A 22988-nucleotide genomic window follows, 5' to 3' on the forward strand; every position below is an offset into this window, starting at 1 on the left:
CAAAAATCATATTTATTCAACATAAATTCATCCCTCTTCCAGATCCTAAATTTTCTACCACCACAAAATCAGAAACCAAAGAGGAAGGATGACTAAGAAAAAATTTTAGAACACATACTTAGTTTTGAAAAGCTTAAAATCACACCCTAAATATTCTATTAAAAACTCTTACCTTAAAACCCAGCACCAGCAAACTTGGCTCACAGATGCTCTCTCTGCCTTAGCTCACGCACAAGGAAGAATGAAGAAACGAAGAAGTGAAGAAAGAAGGAAGGAGGTGGGTTTTTATAAAAAATTCAGTGGGTCTCACATTTTTTTTATTATTTCTTCTTTCCTCTCTCTTCTTCTCCTTTTTTTTATTATTTTATATGCATGATTGCACGGAGAGCGTCGAAAGGGGAAACCACTTCTTCTTCTTCTTCCTTTTTTTAATACCTTTTCTTTTTTTATTATAATAATAATAATTTAATAATATTTTTTTAATTTATTTTTTTTTATTTTTTTAAATTTTAATTTAGAATTATATCCTAAGTTAGATTTAATAATCATCTCCTACTAATTTATTTACCTCTAAATATTCTCCAAAATTTCTGTTAACTCAAATTAACTATTAAAATTTAAATTGGGATGTTACAGAAGCTCACTAGGTTGAAAACTTGAAAGGGCAGCCTTGACATGATCTATTAGGGCAATAAAGATGGCTCTTCATTGTAAGAATTCAGGCATTGTTTCCTTTGGAATAACTTAGGCATCACTCATAAAGTGCATATCTTTGATGACATAATAGAGTACTCAAAGGGACTAAAGGAGCCACAAGTAACAGACTACCCATTAATGTTACAAATATTCCATCATTGCCTAGCCTTCTTAAATTCTTCCCTATTGTTATCTTTCATTTTCTCCATATGCTAGCTTGCATTTGCTTTATAAATTTTTAGGGTCATTTATTTTAAATAATTCATCATCTCTGTTGATTGTATGTTGCATAATAAACTCAGCATTCACACTTTCTATAAGAGCATATTTTTAATATATAAGCGACTTTTTTTTAGCTCAAACAAAGCTCAAGGTACTATGCGTGATATTTTTTGCTCTTATTTAACCAGTCTAACTTCAAGGCTATTAGTAACATGCACTCTCAAAAATAGTCATTGAAGTGAAAAAGACCAACCGGATTTAGCACATGTAGAAGATCATGACTAATAATACCATCACAATTGACATAACTACTACAAGATTATGCACACAATTAGGTTATGGTTAGGTGTTTTGCTAAGAAGGGAACGATATTGCACATTGGATTTGTTTCTCTCTCTTAAGTTGTTTTTATTATTTATTTCATCATCATCATCATCATTGTTGTCGTCGTCATCATCCTCATTGTCATCATCATCAAAACTATTTTAGCACTCCACAAGTTCATCATACATTGCAACGCATGATTAGTACCCCTAAAGCCTAGTAACAACTGGCACCCTAAAGCTCAGTAATGACTAGCACCCTTTTCAAGCCCTGTAACGTCAAGCACCGCAAAACCCTATAATGGTTGGCACCCTTCTCAAGGCTTGTAACGGCAGGCACCCCAAAGCTCAGTAACGACTAGCACCTTTCTTAACCCTTATAACGGCAAGCACCCCAAAGCCCAGTAATGGCTGACACCCTTCTTAAGCCTTGTAATAGCAGGCACCCCTTTTCAAGTCCTGTAACAACAGACACCCTAAAGCTCAATAACAGTTGGCACCCCCTTTTCAAGCCCTGTAATAGCAAGTACCCCAAAGCCTAGTAATAACTGGCGCCCCTTTTCAAGCTTCGTAACGGCAGGCACCTCAAAGCCCAGTAACGGCTAGCACCCCTTTTCAAGTCCTGTAATGGCAGGCACCCCTTTTCAAGTCCTGTAATGGTAGGCACCCCAAAACCCAGTAACGGTAAGCACCCCTTTCCAAGTCCCGTAACGGCAGGCACCCCAAAGCCCAGTAATGGTGGGCACCCCTTTTCAAGTCCCGTAACGGCAGGCACCCCAAAGCCCAATAATGGTAGGCAACCCTTTTCAAGTCTCGTAACAGTAGGCACCCCAAAGCTCAATAACAGCTAGCACCCCTTTTCAAGCCCCATAATGTCAGGCACTCCAAAGCCTAGCAATGACTGGTACCCTTTTCAAGCCTTGTAATGATAGTAGATGTGTTACTCATATATGACTGTCTAGTCATGCTAGCACATTTTTAATGTTTTTCCTTTAGCCTTCTCCCCCAAGATCCAAGTAAAGAGGGGTATGAACACTGTATTTTGTCCAAACTCCTTAATTTCAAGGAGCGTCATTACCATTTTCTCTCTCTTCTCATGTATTTAGCCAAACAAAATGCTTGGTCTTATCTTTACTTGATTTTTAGGTGAGAAATTTGCTATCCTCACCTATGAAACAAGTAAAGAAGGGCAATTATAAACACACCATTTTGTTTGGGCCCCACAAAAAATAAAGGAATAAAGTAACAAAAATTACAAAGCTTTATTTTAAATAAAATAATAAAAAAATTAATAAATTAGAATTAAATAAAGAATCCCTAAATTTGTGCTTTAATATGGGTCTTCAATTAGGGGAAGTCAAATGGAAATCTAATCTCCAAAATTGTGCCTTGATTTAAAATAGTAAAAGTTAAATAAAATTAATCACAAATTATGATTTGATAAGATTCAACCATTACAGTGGGAAGTCCTAATTTTCATCTATAAAAAGGTGGTAATCAAGGGAAGAAGGGGGGACAAAAAAAGAGGAGGCAACAAATAAAGGAGTTTGAGGGAGTTTGTTGTAAAGGTAGAGAATTTTTGTCCTCTTGTATCATCTCTACTCATTATAATATGATATTAGGATTGGGTAGGGATGCTCTAGATAAGGTAATACTAATTACCTATTATTCTAATACCCTAAGGAAAGCCAATCCTCTCGTTTGAGATCATATGCATGATCTTTAAAAATAGTGAAGGCTAAAGGGTATAAGCTTAGTAATGATTTTGATGATCTTTTTGGTTTTTATTTTTTTTCCCTTCAAGAAAATTGTTGTGTGTGAATGTCTTCATATATTCGTATGGGTCCCCTGCATCGCATCCCCTTTCTCCTCTTCCTGACTCACTCTCTGTTTTTTCTTATTTTGTTTTTCTTCTTTTACTTCACCACCTCGTTTTGAATCTCATTTTTAAAAGTATATCAAAAAAAATTTTGTCTTGTGTGTGCTGTACATGAAGCATCCTTTCTACATGTATGTGTGTGTGTTCTTTCATTCTTCTCTCCTTTTGATTTTAAGTCAACATGGCCTTTTTTTACTTCATTTCCTTTATTTATTTTTTCTATTTTTTTTCTTTTTTCCCTTCTTCTCTCGCCTTTCAATTATGTGAACCATTAGTGTCATTTTTTTTATTTTTTATTTTCCCAAGTGTGGCTTTTCATTCATGTAAATGAAAATAAAAAAATAATATGCATGTGATTTTGTTCTAATAAACATACATGAATACATACGCTCAAACACATGTGTCGATTGGTTATTTCTTTTGGAGATGATTAGAATAATTATTTAAATTGTGACAAGTGGTAAAGCCCCAAAGATTTGATCTCTTGGTTTTTTTTTACAAGCCATTTATATTATTATACCCTTCTCTAGCACATACTACACCATATGATTTGAGACTGTTGTGTGAATTGTTTTTAGTTATACTGTGTGAGATTTTTAGAGTCTCCGTAGGTAATTAGTCTATTGGTATGCCGTGTGTGGCAACGGGTATCACAGGCATGCTAGTCATGATGCTTAATTGATTTGTTTTAGCAAATATAAACAGGTTGAAAAATAATTTCTATACCGTGTAAGATGTTGGAATCTTTGCAGGCATGAATAAATTAATTTTCATGTGAGATTTTGTGTATCTCCACAGGAATTTTAATCTATTTTATTTTAAAAAAATCCTTTCTCAAATAAGGGAATAAGATTTTTTTTCTAATTAAAAGATACCAACCCAATTTAAAAACCCTTTTTGGAAAAATGAAAAATTCTTTTTCTAAAAAGTACTAGCAAACTAACACGTATTTTTACCCTCAAACTACGTGGACTTTGATCCCTCTAAAGGATACGTAGGCCTTGGGATTTTATCCTTGGTCAAGTCTGACTTGTAAATAAATAATTTTTTAATTATAATTTTCTTCTTTTTTCCTTTTGTTATTAATTAAGGGTAACTAAATTTCATTTAAGGCCATATTACTTTTGTTTAGTCAACTTAGGGTAATCATTCTCACAAACGGGTGATGTGGGATACCTAACACCTTTCCCACATACAATCAACTCCCGAACCCTATTATGGTTATTATAGACTATTTTATTTTTTTTAAAAGGTTTCTAAAATTATCTTATTAAAATTTTGGTGGTGACTCTTATATATATTGATTTTCCTTTTTGGGGAGATCAAGATATGGGTGTGACATCCATCAATACCCATAAAAGTTTCAAGTATTTAAATAGCTACATGCAAACTCATTATCAAATTCCTTTATAAATTTACAAGTTAATACCCAAAAACAATAGCTTCTATACTAACATACTTCTCACAAAGGCTAATGAAATTTAAAAAAAATGCAAAATCAAGTAAAGCTTCTTCTAATAGGGCATCATGTCAAATACCTTTCATTCATTAATTATTCAAGCTCAAACCAAACTTTTTCCTCTTTGATTTCATTTCCTACAATTCTCTAATATATATAACTAAATATTCAACTTCCTAAGTTCCTTCTCTTCATTGGACAAATTAGTCTTAACTTAAGAAAATTATCATTTTTCACATTTCACATAACAAGACTAAACCAGAATTTTAGCTTCAATTTAACCTCTTTCTTTCTCACCCAATCCTGTTAGTAGCAGTAGAACACAGAACACAATTGCAACATCAACTCCACCTTTTTATCTACTCATATGCATTAGGATTTTCTAAAGAAGGGAGAATAGAAGCTTCTTACCTTGGATAGATCAACATCACATGAACAAAAGAAGAAGGCAACTTCAAACAATGAAGGAGGAGGGACTGTCACCGTGAATAAAGAAAAGGGTGAGAATACCAGTAATGGCAGAACAAGCAAGAGGAAGAAAATCTTAGCTCACCTAAAGCATTTACATGCACACAAAACAACAAAGAGAAAGAAAGACACTAGTACAAAAAATACTTTCCAAAGTGCTTATTTTTTTACCTACGGGAATGCTTTAAAAAGGCTCCCATATGGGAGTGCTTTAGAAGCGTTCTTGGGGGGTAGCCTATAAGAGCGCTTCCTTTAAAATCACTCCTGCAAGCCCCTCTACAGGAGCGCTTTTGCTTACAAGCGCTCTTGTAACTCCCCTTACGAGAGCGCTTCTAAGCATAAGAGCTCCAATAGGGTCACTATATGGGAGCGCTATTAAGAGAAATCGCTCTAGTAGCCTTATTTTTTAGTTTTTAAAAAAGCACCAATTTTTCATATAATGTTACATGCTTCATAAATTTAAATATAATATTCATAAATTTATTTTTTTACTTCACCTTTAGATGTATTTATCCTTTAAGCTCTCCTAAAGGCTTAACCTTTAAGAGCGCTTATTTAAGGAGCTCTCCTAAAGGTCTATCTTTTTTATTTTTTCATGCAAACTTTAGGAGTACTTATTGATAAAGCACTCCTATATACTCCCTCTAGTAAAAAATATAAGATATTTTTTAAAGAGTTAGATGTTTAAAAATGTAAGGAATTTTTAGTCTTTTGAGGTGTAATCATTGTCTTTTTTTAAAAAGTGCTCCTATTGATAATGACTTTATATTTATTGTAAGGTGTTTAAAAGGGGTAAATATGAAAAGATAGGGTTAGTTTAAAAGTGGTAACTACTTTATTGGAGGTGAGATTTGGTTAAAAATGCCTTATATTTTTGAATGGGGGAAGTATCTACTACTTCGGAGCACTTTTTTCTTTAAAGTGCTCCAGTAGATTTCACTCCATTCAAGAGCCTTTTTTATAGACACTTTGAAAAACATATTTTGCAGTAGTGAGAAAGATTAGGCATACTTGAAACAATGACATAAGAAGAAGAATAGTTATGAAATGGGGGAAGAATTCATAGTTACTATAGAAGAACCAGTGGCAGGGTAAAAGGATTTCTTTCTTGTCATATTCATTTGAAGAATTAATATAGGGTAAAAGGATAAAAATACCCATAAAGTGATCAGCCAAGGGTACCTAGTTTCATAAAGTGAGGAAAAAGGCAAAAACACCCATAATGTTACATGCGTCGATGTAAAAGTAACCAAACCGTTAACTTTGACCATTAAATGCTGACCATGCCACGTGTTAGTCTTTGCTAACATAGACTAATAAAGGGAAACAAACCCATGAAGTCATCAGCCAAGAGCAAAAATACCTACTAAGTCATCAGCTAGGAGTAAAAATATCCATAACATTACCAAAGTTGGTGAAAAAGTAACTAATCCATTAAATTCCTTTAATGTTGACTGTTTAGCTGATACCTAAGCAGAAGTTGACTATTTTTTCACTGCTATGAATACAAAATATTCCCATATGAAATTTTCTAGAGGTTAATTGATCATTAATGCACACAATTATGTTTTACCTCAAGCGTACGGTTCATAATTAGTAAGTGACAAATCAAGGTCGATCCCACAAAGAATCAAGTTAATTGGTAATTAGGAAATAAAGTCTCCATTTTTATTTAAGTTGAGCAAAGCAAGATATGGATTTGATTTTTGCAAAATAAGGATTGAAATTAAAAAAATGCATTAAAATTAAAATTCCAACAACCACAAACAATCAAGGCAACCTAGGGTGGCTAATCCCTTCTTCAATTCATAAAGCATGTAATTACCTAAATAAATTCACTTAATATTAATTTGTTAATATACAGTATTAATGAGAATAATTATCTTTCAATTAATTATACCCCTCTCTTAAATTAATTTTCTATTTCTAACACAATTACCTAAGAGGCAAAATGGCACAAAATTCATTCTAATGTGATTATATGGGTCCAATAGATATATTCCTATCCTAATGGAAAATTAGAATAAATTTTAATCCTACATTACTCAATCTAATGGTCAAATTCAGATTTTCCTCTTTCAAGGCAAAACCTAAACTCCCAAATTCACACTCAATGGTGGCCAAGCATTAAGTAGATAAATAAGTACAAGATTTAAGCAAACAAAACTAATATTAAACTTAAATAAATGGTTCAAACATGCTCTAATTTAAGAATCAGTTTATAACTACCCTAGATTAAGAGACAATTAGCCATACATGGCTTTCATGACAGCAAAATCAGCAATATATATATATATATATATAGTAAAGTAAAGAAAAGAAAGAGAATAAAAGCTTAAACGGAGCAATCTTGAGTGAAACCCTTGATTTTCCACTAGATCCAAGCTTCTCCAAACCTTCTTTAGCTTTTTTCCTTATTCTTGGACGTTTTGCAACTGCTGGAGGTGAAGAATGCATGAAAATGAGGTGCCCAAGCCCTAAAAGTTCGTTGACAATCAAAACTGTGTGTTTTACCAAAATCGCACTTCGCTGTAGCGAACATGACCTATTCAAATTTTCTTTTCAGATTTAATTTTTTTGACTTGGGCTCCAAAATTTTCTTCTTTGTGTCCTTAAATTGGGCCTCCCTACATGCATAAAATCTAAAAAAAATGATAGAATTAGTCCACTAACTTCTAATATATTTCCAAGCCCATTTTCATACACATTCATCTATTTAATCATATTTTTGCTAACAAAATTCAAATAAATGACTTTCAATTATATTAAAGACACTAATAAATTGAATAAAATATTGGAAGTCATTAGTTATTGTATAAATATCATGTGAGAACATGTCATTTTGACTGAATATCAAATTAAGTTGCTTGTTTCTTAACAACAGTAGTGAAAACTATTTGAAAATTTTAAACCTATCGTGAATGAAATTGCTTAAGGTTGTGACAATGTTGTTAAGATAGGGCGGTGTAGAAAGTGTGCTCAATCTTGATCTTTAATTATGTATAACCTATCTTACTATGTTGAATCTCAGGTTTTGCAGACAAGAAAAATGAGTGGAGAGGGAGGAAGGAAAGGGGTAAGATATGTAGTGATGAAAATAAACCATGTGGTATGGATTTTGACAGATTGATCACTATTGTATCTACTAATATAACATTATGGGTATTCATCTAGGAATATTTTCTGTCCACATTAGTGAAAAAATAGTCAACTTCTGCTTACGTGTCAGCTAAACGGTTAATATTTAAGGGATTTGATGTATTGGTCACTTTTGCACCAACTCTAGTAATAATAAGGATATTTTTACTCTTGGTCGATGATTTTGTAGGCATTTTTATTCCTAGCTAACGACTTCGTGGGCATTTTTGCCCCTTGAATTGTACTAGAAGGGGAGGAAAGGAGGCATCTAGAATTGAGGTAGCATTAAAGGCTAATGAGTAAGGCATGTGAACGTGTGAAGTATGAATTTCTATGTGACTTGGTTTTTTAAAAAAAATTAAGGCCATGGAAAACCATACAGATATAATAGTTAATTCATGTTAGAACATAAATAGCTTCTACAACCTAAGGGTAATTCTACAAAAATCAAGTGTTTGAGTTGTCGTTTATTGCATGTCAAGCAAACTAATCCATGTATTAATTTGCTTATCTAAAAATGTGATAAAAAGTTACAATATAGTCTCTTATAACTAAATCCTTGATCTTATTGACAACATCTAAAAGAGGATGTCACATCCAAAAATGCGATGCAGATGGCGCACGAGAACAGAAGTTCCAACCTTCGGAAAGAAGACTGAAGGAATGGGAGTCGCCACCAAAAATTTTAAGAAAAATCTTAGGAAACCGTTTAAAGGAGGTAAAGATGGTCTGTAAATTAAAAAATAAGTTTGGAAGTCAATTGAGTATGGGGAAGGTATTAGGCACCCCACAATACCCATTCGTAAGAACGGTTACCTGAAGTTTGTTGTGCTGAATTAATAATTTCAAAGTTATTTTAATTATTCCTTTCTTATTCATGTGTTTGATAAAAACATGATAATAATTAAGTGAGAAAAATTTATTTATTTACAAGAGAGGACTTAACTTAGAACCAGACTCTAAGACCTATGTACCTTGCAATGGGGATCAAAGTTTACATAGTTTGAGATTAAAAGTTGTGGGTGAAAATATTTTTTTGAAGAAAAATTAATTAAAAATAATTCACTATTTTGTAAATAAAACTGTTTTCTAAAATTTTGATATGTATGTTTTAAATTGTAAAAAGTAATTTAATTTCAATTATTTTCTTAATTTTTAAATTTTTGAAAATAAATAAAAGAAAAGAGTTTAAAATTTTTTTTTGTTGTGAAAAGAAAAGAATTTAAAATTATTTTTTTATATTTTATGATTGAGAATTTAATTGCTATACCTATAGAGCCTTATTTGCTCATACAGTAATACAATTATTCTATATATCTGTGGAGATTTCAAAATCTCACATGATAAAAGAATTTAACAACTTAGTTTATTTACTTAAATTTTTAAATATTAATAATATCATTATTTTTTTAGCACGGTCATACATATATACTTTTTTAAAAAGACTATTAATCATCATACCTACAAAGTCTTATTGACTTTTATGGTAATACGATTATCCTAAATATCTACAGAGATTCAAAATTTTCACACAATAAAGGATTAAATAATATACATACATACATACATACATATATATATATATATTAAAAATATTTTAATGCATAATTATACAATTTACATTTTTAAACATAGAAATCTTAATTGCTATACTTGTGAAGTTTATTAACTTTTATTGTAAGATAATTATTCCAGAGGCTTAGATATTCAAAAATCTCAAATGACCGAAAGATTTAATACATTAATTTAATTAATTAATTTTATTATTAAAAAACATTTATAACTTTATTTACAAAATTTATTTTTTTATTTACCATATAAATTGAGAATCACAAAATCTGTGAGAATTATTATCTCACACGATAATGCACTTAATTTAAATATCTACAAAGATTCTTGAAATCTCATATGAGATATAAATATTTTATTGATTTAAATTAAAAAGAGAGTTAATTTTAATTGTGGGCCATTGGAAGCCATATTAATGTATAAGTTTATATATATAATTTATATTTTTCATACATATAAAATCTTATTGACTTATACGGCATGAAATCACTTTAATTGTCTACGCATATTTTTAAAATCTCACACGACAAATAAATCAAAGGCCGGAAAGGTTAATATTATGATCAAACTATACCCAAAACAATCAGCATGAAATTAACAAGTTTTCATCATTAATAAGCAAGCGCAATGATAAATTTTCAAATACCAAAAAGCTAGAAATTCAATTGAACTATATTCTTTGATCACTAAGGGGTATAAGATCATATCTAGTCTCATATGTAGTTGGATAGTGATCCATGAAAACTTGGAATAAAAAATGTGATTCAAATCCATTACCTTTAGCTGATGCTTTAAAACTTAAGAGCATACTCTTATAGTTATTAATATATCATCAAACATCTAAATTTGGATAGCTCTCATAATGCAAATAGTAAGATTATGAAATCAGAATTTTGAAGAACTAGATTGCTAATCCATCTTTAAGCATTTAAATGGATTTAAACATGCATTAATCACCAAGTTAGAACAAACATTCATTCAATACATGCCTATATAAAATTAAACCAAATTTCACCCATCCCTTCTATGACATATATGCACACAAAATTTATCATAGCCATAATCGCATTAGCAAATCTTTAAGAAAAATATTTTATCCAAACTTGTGTTAATGCAAGCTTGACACATTTTTCAAGAATGAAGTCAAGACTCCACCCATGAACTAGGTCATTTTGAATCATATGCCACACATAGCGCCATGCTTCTCGTGAAAACACAAGAGCCATAATTTCAACAAAGGCTGCACAAGGAGGTAGATGAGGGTCTGTACACCATCCTGATTCTTCCTCTGTTACTTTTTGAACTTCACGATCACCTTTCCTCTTTGTCATCAGGTTTAAGTACTTCTCTGCATTGAAATGCTCAACCCCTAAGTTTTCATCCCATATCAATACATAGTCGTATGGTGCCACAATATCTGGTTGCAGAAATCATTTGGCATACCATCGTTTCATTTGTTTGTGAGCATTCACATGAATAGCCCACTTCAACCACTCAAACTTATCCCATTCTATAGTTCATCCATCATAATGAAATAGAAGGATCGTGAGATTTGCTAAAACTTTTTCACTGCTGCATTAATATTCTTTTCCTACTCATAGCCAACAGTGAAAGTCACCAAGTACTTTGGCTTGGATGTCTAATCTCCCTCAAATCTTTGGTCTCTTTCTTTTATTTCTCCAGAGCTCTGTCCTCTCTCCCGTACTCTGTTCTCTCTCATCCTCCTCTTCTCGGTTCTCTCTCTCTCTCTCTCTCGTCCTCTATTTTTTCATCCTCTCTTGCTCTAACTTCTTCTCTGTTTGTCTCTCATTCCAACCTCCTAAAATCTCTACCGTTGCCCCTTACTCTCGGTCTCTTCTCCTCCTTCTTTACCATTTTTGTTTGGTCTGAGTACTGCCTTCCTCGATCTCCTCTCCATTTTAATCTTCTTCTCTCTCTCCTTTTGGTCTCTCTTCTTTCTCTAACCTCTTCTCCGTCTCGTTCTTATTCCTCCCACTCTCAGTCTGCTGTAAGCTTCAACTCCTACTTAAAGTGCTCAACCCTCCTCTTCTCTCTCATTCATTCATCTCCTTCAAAGCAGAAGCAGGGAAGAGTTTTCTCTTTTCAGAGCTTACGTGTAGTTGTTCTTTCATTTTCCTCCTACGTGTGGTCGAACGTGTTGCCTTTCTGCTATCTTTTTCTCTCTTTTTCTCTTCTTTTTTGCTGTAATGCATGTGCATGTGTGCATCTCCAGCTCTGTTTCCTTTGCTTCTTCGTACGTGAGTCTGCTGCCAAGTGAAGCTTCTTTTTTGTTTCTGTTCTACTCTCTGCTTCTGCATCTCTGGCCGAAAGTTTAGGTCTGTTTTGTTTGTGCGTCTGTTCTGTGTTTTTCATCTACAAATCTGCTCTCCCTCTCTCACTTTTGCTCTTCTTTTCTACTGTAATGTGCATGTCTTTTCCCTCCTTCTATTTTTTGTGTGCTTTTGTGTATCTTTTGCTCTCTCTCTCTCTCTCTCTTCTTCCTTTCTACGTTTCGTCTCTGCTTCCTTCTGAAATGCTCATGTGTGTGTACGTGCTGTGTTTTTACTGTGTTTTTTTTGTGTTTCCTCTCATGCAAGGCTAAGCAAATGGCCAAGAGATATAAGGGCAAATGCATGTGTATTTATTTGATTGAAAGAAGGGTTTTGGAATTGATGGTTAACCTTCGGTTTATATATATATTTCTTAAAAGAAACCACAACTCTCTCTCTCTCTCTCTCTTTTTTTTAATTATGTTTATTAATTTCAGAAGTTAGATTAAGGGATTTAAAAATCTGATTTTGGATTAAACAAATATTTTTTAAAAATAATCCTAAAAAGGATTAAATTTTGTTTTTGTATTTTTATATTTTTTGGTTTTTTTAAACTAAAAGAAATAAAATCCTAACAAAAGATTATCTAAAATAAAATTAAATCCTATTAATTAATTTATTTTTTTATTTTGAAAATATAATCCTCAAAAGGATTAAATTTTATTTTTATATTTTATATTTTTTATTGAATTTATTATTATTTTTATTAAATTTAAAAAATATCTGAACAAAATACAGTATTCACAGAGGATGAATCTAGGAGTAGTCCTGCTGAATAAGTGTTTGTTTTTTAGCAGAAACAGAGTTCATGCTGATTTTAGTGAATTTACTATTCCATCAAAGATTTGGGGAATACTTCTACCATGCGCTTAAGTTTTGCCACACTGCTGAGGTGAAAACCAAGATATATAAGACAACCTTTAATCCAATAAATTAATTTCCTAAATCATTTTGAATATGAAGCCTCCACAAGTAGAGCCGGTAATTTGAACCAAACCCGATGGACCAACCCGAACCCACCCAAAAAATTTAGACCCGAGCCCGAATAAAATAATAATTTTTTTCGGGCCTATTTGGGCGGCCTGAATAGCCTGAGAAAATTTGAGCCAAGCCCAATTGGGTTTGGGGTTAGCCCGAATACCCAAATAGAAAAAATATTTTTTAAAAAAAATATATAATATAATAAATATTAATTATTTTTTAATTTTTATATCATTTTGTTTTAAATACCATATATTTGAGTTTATTACTATAGTTATTTAAAAAAAATAAAAATATATATTTTATTATTTTTATAATTTTTAATCAAATAAAATATCTTAAAATAATAATTAAAATATATTTTAATATTAATTTTTATACTTTAAGACTCAATCTTTTTTTTAAAAAAATTGAGTCATATACACCATTTTCTTGTCCAAAAATTATATTTTATATTTTTTATAAAATAAGATAATTAATTTTAAATTAAAAATAATTTTAAAAATAAAATTTGGACATGTACAAATTTCGGCTCTACTACTAAACAAACATATTAAATAAAAATAATATTTTTAGATAATTATTTGATTATCATCCATGTCAGACTTAGTTAAAAATTAAAATGAATTAAAGTAAATACCTTTTGTATATAGGACTTAAACAATATAAAAGGTTAAAGAAAAAATTCAAAAAATAGTATTTTATCCATAATTAAATGATTTTGTTTTACATAATATAATGATTTCTATTTTCTCATATTCTTAAAAATAAAAAGTACAGTTTATCTAGTAGTTGTAAAAATTTTGAACTAATTAGGATAATAATTTTAAATTAGTGGTCTAACCGTAGTTGAATTAAGATTAACTTGATCATAATTAAAATAATATGATTCAATTAAAATATATAAATATTTTTATATAACCATGATAAAAGAAATATTTAAATAAATAAGACATCAATTTACAAGTAAAGGAAACATTCATGAATAAATTGCACATAATACAATAAAATAGTAACAAAGCTATTTAAGTACTTAACTACAAGTTAATAAGCTATTATTTTTTTATTCCTTTTAAGTTAAAAAAATATTTTATGCTGAATAAAATTATTTAAAAAATAAAATTGATTGAAAAATAGAAAAAATTTAAAAAGTTTTGGGTATTCGGGCCGGCCCGAATAAGCTTGAAACCCGAAGGTGTTAGGGCCGAGCTTGACTATATAGGTTTTTTTAAAAAATAGGATTCTTTAAACTCGATCTAAATAAATTCAATCTAAATAAATCTGACCTGCCTGAATTATCGATAGAGCTGTTGATGCCAAGGAGCAGTCAATGTCCAGTCTCATCTATCTCGGATCTGGTGGGCACCATTTTCTCTAGCTCTATCATGGTCCAAATACTTGTTGTTGAGCTTCATTAAAGCTGACAAATTTGGATTGGAAACGACACCATACAGCTTTTCAAAGGAAAAATTTGTTTTTTTGTTTCCCATACGTTGGCCATTTCCGAGTAACCAACCAAATTTGATTGATAGTTAACTTCCGCTGTATTTGGGTTTCGTGTGTCTACTTCAACAAGGAGGCTGTTACCAACGCAAATTAAGTAACATATAGCGTCATCAACGCTTGCAAATATTCATCTTAATTATGTTTCAATGTCAATGTGACAAATCATCTCTGCTATTTTCTCTGCCACTTTAAGCACGTCTACACTATTTATGGTTCTTTTTCACGGCACTATTATAATAATACTGCGGAAAGAAAAGGAAAAGGCACAAATTTGCAAAAAGAAGTTAATATTTAATTGATAATTTAAAAATTAAATAAAATTATGTAGACTGAAATTAAACAATACTGGTTAATCAATTTTTTTCAATATTATTTAATCTTCAGTTAAATGAAAAAAATGCCCTGGAACTTTTTATCTAGGGGAACTGGCATCATAAACTATTCTTCGGAGCATTTTTACCTTAGAGTTTGAAAAAAAGAGTATTTTTACCCATCATTAAAAATTACAAATACCGTTAACTAAAGTTTGACTAAAATATTTTATAATTTTATCCTCTTTTGTTTTTGCATTTTTTTGTCTTCATTTTCATTTTTCGGAAGAAAAAAATTTAAAGAATTGATTGGATAACGAAATTGGAGACTAAACACAAAAGGAAGGAGAGAATTCAATTTAATAGTCAACATTTGTAATTTTTAATGGTGAGGCAAAAATGCTCTTTTTGAAACTTTCGTTGCACAAATGCTCTAAAAAAAAGGATGTCAGGTGCCTTTGGAAAAAAAAATTCAGAACATTTGTTACCATTTAACCTTTTAATTTTTTAAGTCCAATACCTGTAATATATATGGAAGTGCAAAATATGTTACAAGACAGAAAATATAATGGAATCTTTGAGCCTTGCATGTCAAAGTTGTGTTACAAGACATTTTGCACTTATTTGACGGAAAACCATATTCCAAACACCTTCACAACTCAAGTTGGATCAAACAATTGATCTTTTTAAGAAAAAGGTTGGATCAAACAAATCACTTTAATATATCATACATGGAATTACTTTGATGTGTATATAAGATGTATGTAAGAGAGGGCTGTTGGCCGAAAAGATGCATGTAAGAGACGGCTCGATGTAACATTTTAAGGATACAGTTTTAAAAAAAAAAACAATAGACAAAATTGACAGCTAGTCAAGCTCATCAAATTGTCAGTTACAACCCTAGCGTTTGTATCACACATATAAGATTTGGTCACGTACAAGGAAAAGTGTTGGAGCAAGATACTGGTAAAAAAGATGGAATAAGTAATTTTGACTTTTGAACCCTATATATGAAGAGGGGTAGAAAGATAAAAAGGAAAACCCTAAATGAAATTATTAAAAGGAACTTTTTGGTTAATTAATATAGCCAACCCCTATAATTTTGACCTTATTGAAATGCATTCCCTAAATTTTAACTAAATGCAATTCAGTTCATATAGTTTTAGTTATTTAGTTTTGGTAGCATTTGGAGTGATGTATTTAATTCTTTGCTTTGACAGTGTGAAAAATTTTAGAGGTAAAAGATTAAAAGTGATGAGTTTACATTCATTCTTCCGCATCATTAGTTCTTTTAATTTTATTTTTTAAAATATAAATATCAAAATTTTTAATGGTTATAAAATTATAGAGATTAAATTGAACCAGTTAAAAGTTTCATGAATTAAGTTTTTAATCAAGTCAAATTATAGAGATTTCATTGCAATGAGTCAAAATTCATGAACAAAATTTAATTTCAAATTATAGAAATTAAGTGAATAATTTTTTTATAAAAAAGTAAATCATTTTTTTTTTGCCAAAATGACTAATTTTGTTTTCAAACAATTTGCGGTGATGGAGATTATTACATCGTTGTCAAGTGGTCCAGATATTAACTTTACAAGAAACGGACAAACGTAAATTTGTATTTTCTAGCCAACTAAGACTCATGCATCAATCACGGATGAAGAATTTTAAGAACAATCATGCTGACTAGATCATAATCAATTAAAACTTAAAAGTAACATGATGTGTATATAACATTGAATGTTTTCAAATAAAAAAAATCATAAAAAGCGTGCCTCCACTGTTTCTTAGTTTTTAGTTTTGCTTGGTTCGTGTGTACTTTTTTATGTGTAATAACATGATATTCAATATTATTACGTTCGATTTGACTATTATCATAATTATAATCAATTAAGTGCAACATACGATATTATGATGTGTATATTTTCTTTGAATGTTTTCAATGCGATTCATATATTTTAAAATTTTTATTTCTATATTTTAAATAAAATTAAATTATGTTTATAAATAAATACTTATATATAAAATTAATATTATTTTGTATATTGCTTTAGTAAAAAAAATGTTTCAAGTAAGACCCATGAAATAGCAAAGTATCAATTAGAAACCTATTTCAAATTTTTTTTAAAAAAAGATGAATGGGCAAATTACCTCTTGAATTTTAGATCTAGTAAAATCATATACCCTGAATTATTTTAATTTATAGTGCAAATTGTTTGATTAACTATTGAAAACAATGAAATTTGGCCCTATTGTTAATCAAAGTTAATTTTAATTGTTATTTGACCATAAATTGATAGAAAAGGACCTCATAAATTATTTATAATTTTTTTGATCTTTTCCTGTTAATTTCTGATCAACTAACAATTAATGTCAACTTTTGTTAGTAGCAGGAACTAGATTGTATTATTTTTAAAAATTAAAGAAATAATTTCACAATAAATAAGTTTAGTAGAGTCCATATTTACATAGTCATTACTCCATTCACTAAAAAATATAAGGTATTTTTGAGAGGTTGAATATTAAAAATGTAAGGCATTTTTAGCATTTTAAGGTGCAATTATTACCCTTTTTTCTAAAAGTACCGCCAATGAATAAATCACTATATATTTATTTTTGAGTGAAACACCCTATTAAATAAAAATAAATATGGAAAGCTTCTGTTAGTTTAAAGATAAGCAATTACTTTATTGAGAGGTAATATTCAATTAAAAATACCTTACATTTTTAAACAGAAGAAGTAATATTTAGAAAAGTATTGTTTCAATTAACTATGTAACTAATTATTTAAAACATAGTAATAAATTTTATAAAGTGAGTATCTTGGAAAATTCAGTCATAACTTTAATTGATAAATATTATCATGTTTTAATACATGGAAGAAAAATCTAAATATATTTAGATGCTTAAATGTAAATTTCTCCCTTACGATATAAGCTAATGAATCATTATCACAGCATCCCATTCCTTCGTTCCCTTAACAACGTGGAAAAAGAATTTATTGACTGGAATTTAAATATTGTAAAATTAATATTCATGAATTTCCAATTTATTTTTTTTCTAGAATATTGATTGGATTCCAATCCATAAATGAACAGAAATTTTGAAGGTTTCTTGAACCGAATCTATGATAGTGACTGATTTATCAAACCATTTCTTGTAGTCCCGGTTCTCTCTTTAGTCCATGCATGCAAATTAAAGTCCGGTTTCAAAAGCGGGACCCATTTTGAGAGACACCGAGTCAACCGTAAAGTCAACGAAGCCAATCTACACCAGCTATCTAACCATATAGCGTATCTTCCATGATCACGTATTCTTCTGAATTGTGATTCCTCTCATAGCTCTTTGCTTCCGACTTGATAATTCTCTTTCTTCCACCTCTTTTAGCCGGCGATGTCTTCACTGTCTCTGACACCTCAAGACTCCCCCTATAGCCGCCCCGTTCTCCCCTATAGATTAGACGATTACGATCCGCCGCCGCCTCCTCCTCCTCCCCCACCTTCACTGTCACCGCCTCCGCCACCACCGGTACTGCCTCCCCCGCTGGTGCCCCCTCCCCGGTCGTTACCGCCTCTCCTGCCATCACCTCCTCCCTCGCCACTGCCATTGTTTCCCCGGTCTTCACTGCCTTTACCGCCGGCGCGATCGTCACCTGAGAAGTCGTTCGAACTGATCAGAGGGTTGGTGATTGGTTCGATGCTGACGCTGGGGCTTTGCGTCATATTGTTGATATGGAGAAAGAGGAGAAGGATGGGATTATTGAGACCCTGTTGGCTGAGCAATCACCCTTCACTACCACACCAACACCTAGGTATACCATTTCTACTTTTATTTCTTCTTTCTAACAAACAAAATGGATCCTTCATACATTTAAAAAGAGTACGTATTTAAATATTGAATTGAATTGATGGGTGTGGGGGAGGCATAAATATAGCAACGTTACATACTCCCTCTCTTCCAAGTATAAGATAATATAACCACAGTATTAAAAAGTTGGTTAAGTGTAGTTATTATTTCTAAAAATAAGAAAAAGGACTAAATTATCTCTATAATTAATGAAACAAATTTGTCTAGTAAAAATAAACATTGTATTTATGAGGGACAATTTAAAAAAAATGTAATAAATGTTTATTGAAATTTGTAATGTTGTTTATAAATAGAAATAAAAAGAATCAGTAAAAGTTGGTTCAATTGATAAAAATTTGACATATAACCTACAAGATCCCGGGATCAAATTCCTCTACCAATGTGAGAGCCTTATTGGTGGGCTATTTGTGTAAATACTTCTGTAAGTATTTTTTGAACTTAAGGGCCTACCTTAGCTAGCATTGTTGAGCCCTTGGACCCAATTTACCTAAATTATCTTATATCAAAAAATAAAAATAAAGAAGGTAGTTTTTCTTATATTAAAAAATGGAGTAATGTGTGTGCGTGGGGGGGCGCGCGCGCGCGCAGTGGCCCATTTATGCCACACGTTCTCTAGTGGCTGAAGAAGAGGCTATGTCTCATTCCATTGCCTTAGGACTGACACCAACAAGCACGTTTACATATGAAGAATTAGAAAGGGCTACAGATGGATTCTCGGAGTCAAATTTTCTGGGCCAGGGTGGATTTGGCACTGTCCATAAAGGAGTCCTGCCTAATAACAATCAAAATGTTGCCATTAAGCAACTCAAATCTGGAAGCAAACAAGGAGTGCGAGAATTCCAGACTGAAGTCCAGGTCATCAGCAGAGTCCATCACAGACACCTTGTTTCCCTTGTTGGCTACTGCATTGCTGAATCTCACAAGACTTTGATGCTTGTCTATGAGTTTGTCCCTAATAAAACCCTAGACTTTCACCTCCACGGTATGATTTATTAGATCAGAGTTTTTCTTAAAATCATTATTAAGATACTATATGGGTCTATGTAAAATGGTTCATCAGGCGAAAGCACTAGAACTATGGATTGGACCACAAGGATGAAGATTGCTATTGGCTCTGCAAAAGGATTGGCATATTTGCATGAAGACTGTGAGTTTTACTTGATATAAGTAAATCGTCCAGTGTAGACATCTTAATTAGTTCATTTTTTACTCTATGAATTTTTACTTTTTAGGTCAACCCAAAATCATACATCGTGACATCAAGGCAGCCAACATTCTTCTCGATAACAATTTTGAGCCAAAGGTAGGCATCAACTTATTCTACATGCAATTACGTCCCAAATAGATGTGTGCAAAATAAAGTTCTAATACATTAGATTTATTTTCAATCAAGAGAATTCAAATGTTTATTTGGTATTGAGAAATATGATGATGTATATAGAATAAAATATTGATCGTTATGTATGTAACATTACGAGTCTGTTTGAGACAATGTGAAGCATGATATAGGAAAATGAAATGTAAAGGATCACTAAAATACCCTAATATATATATATATATATATATAAGAATCCCCTTCTGACATTGTCCGTCCTTCGTTTCTTCGCCATCATAATAATTACCAAAACATCAACACCAAAATCAAAGCCAAATCAGATTACCCATTCGCCAACAAGGAGTAAAAGAAAGAAAGAAAGAAAAGATTAATTCGATATCAAAAGCAAGATTTATATCCATAGGTTCACGAAAACTTGTTCCAACATATATAACCATAATTTCAATAAAGCTAGACATCAATTAGATTAAATTCACTTTCTACACATGCGTGAAATGTTTTTCCTTCACTAAGGAGTCCATTCAAATAACATATAGTAAATTGAAAAGTTACTAATGGTATGTTCATCTTCCCACAGCGCACCTGAATATCAATATAATATATGTAATACACACAACACACACATATGAAGAAATAATGTATGGAATCTATTAATATCAGGTTGCAGATTTTGGACTTGCCAAATTTTCATTAGACACTGATACCCAGGTGGACTCTACTCGAGTAGTGGGAACCATTGGGTAAGTCTTATTCTCTCGTAAGATTTTCTCTTTAGATCTCTCAATGAAGTTCGTACATGGATATTGTCATCGGATATATATATATATACCGTACGTTTCATTGAATACAGATACTTGGCACCAGAATATGCAGCTAATGGGAATCTCACAGATAAGTCAGATGTCTTCTCCTTCGGAGTTGTGCTTCTGGAGTTGATCACAGGACGGAAACCTACTCGTAAAATTTTGGCAGATGACAGTATGGTCGAATGGGTTGGTATTATTGTTCTTACATTATTACTGGTCTTTTATGTAATTCGACGCGTTTTATAATCGGATTATATATAACTTAATTTCCAATTATAAATGGTAAAATTTTATGATCAGAAATAGTAGTGCACTAATGGATCTACACGTTATTACGAATGAAAATGACAGAGACCTTTACTGTCGGAAGCGATGGAAAATAGGAACTTTGAGGGAATAGCTGATCCGAGGTTGCAGAATAATTACAACTTTGCTGAGATGTTTCGAATAGTTTCTTGTGCTGCAAATTGCGTCCGTTCTTCACCTGGTGGTCGTCCTCGAATGAGCCAGGTTTGTTGACACACTGTGAAGGCTAAAAATGTGCTCTTAGAAGTTATCAAATGCATAATTGGGCTTGCTTGCTTTCTTTCTTTTTAAATCTTTTGACATCTCAGATGATTTATGTTCTAGTTGGGGAAGCTATTCCAATAAATTTTTTCCCCATATATCCATGAAGTACTGCTATGGGGCAATTTATTAATAAATTGACAAGTACTATTATGGGGCTATTATATATGTGTGCGCGCGCGCGTCAAATACAAATTATAAAACTTCCTATACATAGTTGAATATTTTAGAGAATTGTCTAAATTATTGATAAAACATTTGATATAAAATCTATAAGAAGATACAATGATATTAATACCCAATCTTAACACTTGGTACACGTTGCCAATGATGCATAACCTTTCACTTATAATATGTAGTAACTAAATTTTTTGGTACAAAAATAGTAATTAAAATTTTAAATAATGAATGGGATGTCAATGGATTATTATATGCATACATTTTAAAGATTTTAAAGAACTTGTTAAATTTTAAAGATTAAATACTTCATCTATTTACGATTCAAAATTTATGAAAAGTGGTACTTCCCTTAAAGCAGGTAGTTCAAGCTTTGGTAGGAAATATTTGTCTGGACGATCCAAAAGAAGAGACCAATCGGAGGAGTCAGAGGAACGGGACCTCGCAAGCTGAAGGATATATATATAACACCGATAGTGATGACTCTGATCAATTTCAATCTACCTCAAGTAATTCTGGCCCCAAAGCACTTTGAATTCGTATTAGCTAGTTTATAATACATGATGCTAAATGATTTTGATTAAAAGAAACAATATTATTGGCAAGGTTAATTCTTGAGATTATGTTTGTTTAATAAACATCTTAGTGTATAACTCTCTTTTAGATTATTGGCAAGTGTCTAAGTTGTCATTTAATACATGTGGAGCAAACCAATCCGTGTATTGATTCGCTTATCTAAAAATGTGATTGGAAGTTACAATATGGTCTCTTATAACTAAATCACTAATTTTATTGATAGCATCTGAAAGAGAATCATACTAGGAGTTAATGAGTGTTTGAGCTTTAGTAGAAGTAGAGCACAGTTGATTTTAGAGAATTTGTTATTCCATCAAAGATTAAAGACTTCTACAATATCCATAAGTTTTGCTGCTGTCATGCTCTCAAAATAAGGCATAATCGGCATGGAATGTAGAAATATAACCCATATCTCAAAAGCCTTAACTTAAGAAGCATTAATTTTTAAATCATTAAGATATTTGATAACCAACCAAACTATTTTCAGTATGAATAACAATAACAAAAAAAATTAATGTTTTTGTAAAAATTTTGACAAAACCTCCCCTAAAAATAAAGCCACCCAAAAATTCTACAACATTATTTTTACACAAAAACAATCAAGAGCTCAACTTCTATTAACAAACCAACAATATAGATAATCAAACAGGGATTCTAATTATAGTTTATATAAAGCACCTAGAATAAAATTTATAAAATATAATAATAATATATATATATAAATTCAGGTTTTACAAGAAATGGAGATTAACCAAGAATAGCACGCCAACTTCA

General features: G+C 31.3%; 1 protein-coding gene and 1 pseudogene across 1 annotated transcript; one reads left to right on the forward strand and one right to left on the reverse strand.

Moving 5' to 3' along the window:
- Positions 1 to 1779: 1779 nt before the first annotated feature.
- LOC129289316 (uncharacterized) lies at positions 1780 to 12072 on the reverse strand (annotated as a pseudogene).
- A 7313-nt stretch (positions 12073 to 19385) lies between these two features.
- On the forward strand, positions 19386 to 22173 carry LOC129289317 (proline-rich receptor-like protein kinase PERK1). The gene is made up of 7 exons (XM_054926083.1): positions 19386 to 19734; positions 19813 to 19899; positions 19985 to 20055; positions 20749 to 20828; positions 20939 to 21080; positions 21246 to 21404; positions 22000 to 22173. Exons 1-7 carry the CDS (start codon positions 19386 to 19388, stop codon positions 22171 to 22173), a joined length of 1062 nt encoding a protein of 353 aa, XP_054782058.1.
- The last annotated feature ends 815 nt before the right edge of the window (positions 22174 to 22988 follow it).

The sequence above is a fragment of the Prosopis cineraria genome, unplaced genomic scaffold (assembly GCF_029017545.1).
Source record: "Prosopis cineraria cultivar Desert tree isolate PC_DT_omini unplaced genomic scaffold, ASM2901754v1 PC12, whole genome shotgun sequence".
NCBI classification, from domain to species: Eukaryota; Viridiplantae; Streptophyta; class Magnoliopsida; order Fabales; family Fabaceae; genus Prosopis; species Prosopis cineraria.

Bases quoted from the DNA above. Each gene is read 5' to 3' on its own strand.
- LOC129289317 (XM_054926083.1), top strand. From the start codon at position 19,386: ATGTCTCATTCCATTGCCTTAGGACTGACACCAACAAGCACGTTTACA. The intron at 19,735-19,812 runs GTATGATTTATT...ATGGTTCATCAG, and splicing joins CCTAGACTTTCACCTCCACG to GCGAAAGCACTAGAACTATG. The intron at 20,829-20,938 runs GTAAGTCTTATT...CATTGAATACAG, and splicing joins CGAGTAGTGGGAACCATTGG to ATACTTGGCACCAGAATATG.